At 36.6% G+C, this 5,923-nt stretch overlaps 1 protein-coding gene across 1 annotated transcript; it reads left to right on the top strand.

The window, feature by feature from the left end:
* Positions 1-2,678: 2,678 nt before the first annotated feature.
* LOC143440647 (vomeronasal type-1 receptor 4-like) lies at positions 2,679-3,623 on the top strand. Its single transcript, XM_076927434.1, has one exon. The coding sequence runs from the start codon at positions 2,688-2,690 to the stop codon at positions 3,621-3,623; it is 936 nt and encodes a 311-aa protein (XP_076783549.1). The 5' UTR covers positions 2,679-2,687.
* Positions 3,624-5,923: the final 2,300 nt, after the last annotated feature.

Here is a 5,923-nt window from a genome sequence, read left to right as displayed (position 1 = left end):
CTTGGTTAGATTCACACCAAAATATATTATTTGTGACTATTTTGAAGGGTATCATTTCCTTAATTTCTTTCTCAGCCTGTTTTATTTGTTTGAATTAATTTTATATCCAGCCACTTTGCTGAAACTGTTTATCAGGTTTAGGAGTTCTCTGGTGGAAGTTTTGAGGCCATTTTAGTATACTACCATATCATCTGCAGTGATATTTTGACTTCTTCCTTTCTAATTTAAATACCTTTGACTTCCTTTTTTTGCCTGATTGCTCTAGCTCAGACTTTGAGTACTATATTGAGTAGGTATGGAGAGAGTGGACAGCCTTGTCTAGTCACTGACTTTAGTGGGATTGGTTCAAATTTCTCTCCATGTAGCTTGATGTTGGCTAGTTGTTTGATGTATATTGCTTTTACAATTTTTAGGTTTGGGCTTTAATTCCTGTTCTTTCCAAGACTTTTACCATGAAAGGGTGCTGAATTTTTTCAAATGCTTTCTCAGCATCTAGTGAGATGATCATGTGCTTTTTTCTTTGAGTTTGTTTATATGGTGGATTACATTGATGCATTTCCAAATATTGAACCATCCCTGCATTCCTGGGATAAAGCCTACTTGATCATGATGGATGATTGTTTTGATGTGTTCTTGGATTTGGTTTGTGAGAATTTTACTGAGTATTTTTTGCATTGATATTCATAAGGGAAATAGGTCTGAAGTTCGCTTTCCTTGTTGGGTTATTGAGTGTTGTAGGTCTGAGTGTAATTGTGGCTTCATAGAAGATGTACCTGTACTTGAGATTCTGTCTTCCATCTCTTTTATTCTGTTAGTGATGATTGTATTTATGACTCCTGAGCTCTTTCCTAGGTTTTCCATCTCCTGGGTAGTCTCCCTTTGTGATTTTATTATTGTTTCTACTTCCATTTTTAGATCCTGGGTGGCTTTGTTCAATTTTTTTCATCTGTTTGATTGTGTTTTCTTGTAATTCTTTAAGGGATTTTTGTGTTTCCTCTTTAAGGGCTTCTACCTTAAAGGGCCTTTACCTGTGTTCTTCTGCATTTCTTTGAGGGAGTTATTTATGTCCTTCTTAATGTCTTCTTTCACCCACGTGAGATGTCATTTAAAAATCATACTTTTTTGGTGTCATGGGTATTCAGGACTTGCTATGGTGGGAGAACTGGATTCTGATGATGCCATGTAAGCTTTGTTTCTCTTGCTTATGTTTTTGTGCTTGCCTTTTGCCATCTGGTTATCTCTAGTGCTACCTGCACTCACTGTCTCTAACTGGAGCCTGTCTGTCTGTCTTGGTTGTGTCAGAACATAACAGAGTCTGGCTATCTCTGTGATCCTGTGATCCTGAAATCCTGGGTTTAAGAGCTACTGGGAGTCAGGCTGCTTTTCAGATTCCTGAAATCCTAGTGTGACCAAGATACTGAGATCCTGTGATCCTATTATCCTATGTTCCTGGGTGTGTTAGAGCTTCTGGGAGTCCAGCCTCATTTGGGTTTGGGGGGACTGGGTGTAGAGCTAGTGCCCTAGGACTGCTCAAGGCACAGGTGCATATCTGAAGGATCATAATATATTTTCCTTAACATAGATAATTACAGGGTGGTATCAAAAGAACACTGAACTCAACAAAAGTCTGTATTCAATGTTTGCATTTATGAGGCTTTCTGACTGCCTAGACGAAATCCCTTTTCATACAGTGTCCTGGAATGCATCTTATATGCAGTTTTGAAATGCAAGAATAGCTATATCCTGGTTGACACCTGGCACAGGGAAGCAAAGAAAGCAAGCAGTAATTCAGAATACAAAACATGCAGATAGCAGAGGCATTTTGACCTCCACTGGGACTTTCATGTGGGACATTTCATGGAGGGGTTAGAAAAGTGAGGGTCAAATTTAGGTTGAACTCAAGAGGTTATCAGCAGAGAAAAGATAGAAGAACCTTTGAACTGTCATAGAACTGTAGATATGTTCTGAGTAGTGTTATAAATTCCCCACTCTTTATATTTTGACTTTAGATGTACTATACATTAAGAATTATTAATTGAAGAAAACTAACCTAGCTTCTCTAAGTATATTAACAACACTAATTGAGCTTTATAAAATTTCTTATATTCTTCTTCCTTTCTTTGGGGAGAGTTCAGAAGAATTGGAGTAGACCTGGAAAGACAAGGGAATGACTGACTTGTTCAGGGTGAACTATCAAATGTCCCAAGTATTCAGTATAAATATTATATTGAAAAGAAAAGTGTTGCTTTAAGTTTTGTGGTTATAATTGAGAATGATTACTAACAAGTATCTGCATATTCTGAAAGTCTTGCATTATATTTATTTATTTGGGCTGTCACTTTTCCTTGTTTCTCACAGCCTGCATCACAACATCCTGTGTGCCACATTTTGTAGGAAACATATTGGATACCCCTCCTTCAATATATACACTCTCAAGTACTAAGAAATTAACACTGACAAATGTGGATAGTAATGACAACTGTCAAAATTCTCAGGATGAGGTGTTTTTATGTGGTCTAGGATTGCCTTGTACTCCTCATTTTAAAGAACCTTCTGTTTCAGACTCTCTGTAGCTTCATGGATTAATGATGTCTTTCTTTACCACAGGCTAAAACCATTCACTATTGGTCACTTGTACAGAGAAGTAGTATGGTCATACTCTACAGGAAATTTTGCTGAATTATAAAATGGACTTCTGGAATCTGGCAATCAGAATAATTTTCTTATCACAGATTACAATAGGAATTCTAGGAAATGTTTCTCTTTTGTTCTATTATCTAGTCCTTTACTACAGAGAGTGTACATTAAAGCCCACAGAGTTGATTCTCATGCACCTAATGGCAGCTAATATCATAATCATTTTCTCTTCTGGAGTTCCCCAAACAATGACTATTTGGGGATTGAAGCAGTTCCTGAATGATTTTGGATGCAAGTTCCTATTGTACATTCATGCAGTTGGTCGCAGTGTGTCTATTTGTACCACCTGCCTTTTAAGTCTCTTCCAGGCTATGACCATAAGTCCCAGGAAATTCTGTGGGAAGGATCATAAAGCCACAATTGAGAAGTACCTTGAACATTTCATTTTCTTCCTTTGGGTTTTGTACATCTTGGTAAATTTTATTTTCCTCTTGTACACATTTATCAAAAAGGATAGCAAAAATGAGACAAGAAAACGTGATTTTGGATATTGCTCCACTGTGGGAAGTGATAAAATCAGTGACTCACTCTACATGGCATTGGTGATGTGTCCTGAAATCTTCTTTTCTGTTCTCATTGCATGGTCTGGTGGCTCCATGATTGTCATTCTATACAGACACAAGCAGAAGGTTCAATACATCTACAGCACTCATGTTTCTAGGAGAGACTATCGTGAGTCCAGAGTCACTCGGAATATACTGGCACAGGTGTTTACCTTCTTGGCTTTTTATACTCTCTCCTCCATCTTAAGAGGCTTCATTGCTCTTTTTTCTAGTCCCAATTTGTGGCTGATGAACATCAATCACTTCACTTCTCTGTGTTTTCCATCTTTTGGACCCTTTGTTCTTATGAGTCATTACTCCATTGTTTCCAGATTCATTTTGGTCTGGTTAAGAAAAAAATTATGTTCTAATTTTTTATTATAACTGTATGAAATATGAGTTTTTCATGTTATCAAATTATATATTCATTTATCACCTTAATAAATCAATAAAGAATATTAAGGAGGAAGGACCTTGTCTTTCTAAAATTAACCAAACTTATCATGGGAGTTTTGAGAGGTGGTTTATGTAGAAGCCTACATTAGCTGATCATATTGCATGTGGCCCACTGTATCCTTCAACTTACAGCTACTGGAGTTTTCCTTTGCCCAGATTATGTGCAATCAGCTAGTAAACCAATTGCCAATAAAGCTTCCCTTCTTGTGACTTTCATCCTGTCATGATTCTTGGCTGCTTGCGCATTTCACAGTCATATTGTGAGTAGCAGACTCCACATACAAGGAAAACTGAAATCATGGCTCCCATAAATTTGTGCTTCAGTTGGCCCTCGTACCAGGAGAACTAATCTAGCCTGAACCAGTACCAGAAAACTTCTTTAGTGATAATTTATCAGGTATTTTTTTTTTCAGCTGCTTCAGAAAAATTTCTACTTGGCTTTTTCTAACCCTGTAGCAACTGTTCTTAACAAAGACTGGGAAGATGTTCATTTCTCCTAACCACTTAGTTAAAAAATTGAGATCTATATCACTTACCTTATATCAAAATCAATTCAAATAAATGGTGATTTTTAAGTGGTCTTGAATTTTGTTTGCTTGTATTTTTCTCTTTTTTCCTCTTTTTAAAAAAATTGAATATAGACTTTTTTCTTATACAATGTAATCTAAATAGACTTTCCTCTAACTTTATGCCTATAAGTTGCTCCCCAGCTCCTCTCCCACCTGGATCAACTCTATTTCTCTCTTACAGTGGAAAAAACAAGCTTCCAAAAAAAATAACAGGATTAACAAAATAAATATTGTAAGATCAAACAAAAACCATCATGATGAAGTTGGATAATATAAGCCAACAGAAAAATAAATGGGTCTCAAGAGAAGGCATGATTCAGAGAGCCACTTGTTTCTGGATCCAGGAGTGCTGTGAAAGTATTAAATTGAAAGATATAGTGTATATGCAGAGGACCTCATGGAGACCATGTATGTAAGCACTGTGATTGCTGACTCAGTCACCGTGAGTTCATATGAGCTTTGTTCAGGTGTTATAGAAGACATTGTCCTTCTGATGTTCTTTTTCTACGTAGTGAGTCTCACTTCTTTGGCCACTTTTCAGTGAGGTTTCCTGAATTATGAGAGAAGAGACTTGATAGAGACATTACATTTATAAATGTGGGTTTCAAGGTATCTCTGTGTAATAACATTTAGCTTTTTGTCTCTCTGTTCTGATCTGCTGCAAGTAATTCACTCTGATGATTTCTGAATAAGGTACTGATCTATGAATAAAAAAGAATATCAGTAGGAGACATTTTATAGTATTTTATTTTACTTATTTATTTTAGATCAGCAATATTTGCTTTTACCCTACGACTGTGTGATATATAGACTCTGGTTCCTGGTTAATCAAGAAGTGTCAGGTATGTGTCTTAATTCATGGAGTGATATTTCACTCAAGTCAGATATCAAGTGATTACTCTTACATAGTTTGTGCCCACCATCACCCAAGCATATTTTGCAGACAGATAGTTCAAAATATTGTTGTTAGGTTGGTGTTTACTTCTCTCTTTTGTACCCTGCAGAATACATGTTTATGTCATAGACACAAGAACATAGGTTGAAGGTTCAACACAGACACCAACTGGAACTCTCCATATTTAGTGAGTTAGTGAGTTGTGTGTGTTTGTGGATGTGCATGCATGTGTGTTTTTACCATTGGGGCATGGCTGTCAATTTTTTGGAGATCAGTTTGTTTTCTTGTCAAAATCTTGGGAGTTGGGAAGATTTCCATGGATGCTTTTGGGCTGACAACTCAATTGGATGTAATTCAGCCCGTTTTGTTTGAGAACATGAGACTAAGAGTTGATGTTCTTTCTCCTTCATTATTTGGAGAGTCATTAGAATCACATCTATATATTGTAGGAAGTTTCCACAGAATTAGCTTTTATCAAATACCTTTCAGCTCTACCTGTTTCTCTCCCCATTCTCTCTCTCTTTCTATCTCATCTCCCTTACCCTTCCAATCTGTACCTTCTACTGTTTTCCTTCTCCTCTCTTTGACTTCAGTCCAACAATAACATCTTTCCCATATCTCCCAACAGATATCTATTGGTCTTTCATAGCACCTTCCTATATGCCTATCCTATCTGGGTCTATAGATTATAGCTTGGTTGTCATTCATTAAAATGCTCATATTCAGATACAAGTTATTACATGCTTTTTTACTTTCTGCTTCCA

Source organism: Arvicanthis niloticus, chromosome 30, assembly GCF_011762505.2.
Source record: "Arvicanthis niloticus isolate mArvNil1 chromosome 30, mArvNil1.pat.X, whole genome shotgun sequence".
NCBI classification, from domain to species: Eukaryota; Metazoa; Chordata; class Mammalia; order Rodentia; family Muridae; genus Arvicanthis; species Arvicanthis niloticus.
Note: the sequence above shows the minus strand (reverse complement) of the source record. Positions and strands in the feature narration are given on the sequence as shown.

Excerpts from the sequence above, each read along its gene's own strand:
- LOC143440647 (XM_076927434.1), top strand. The coding sequence starts at position 2,688 with ATGGACTTCTGGAATCTGGCAATCAGAATAATTTTCTTATCACAGATT.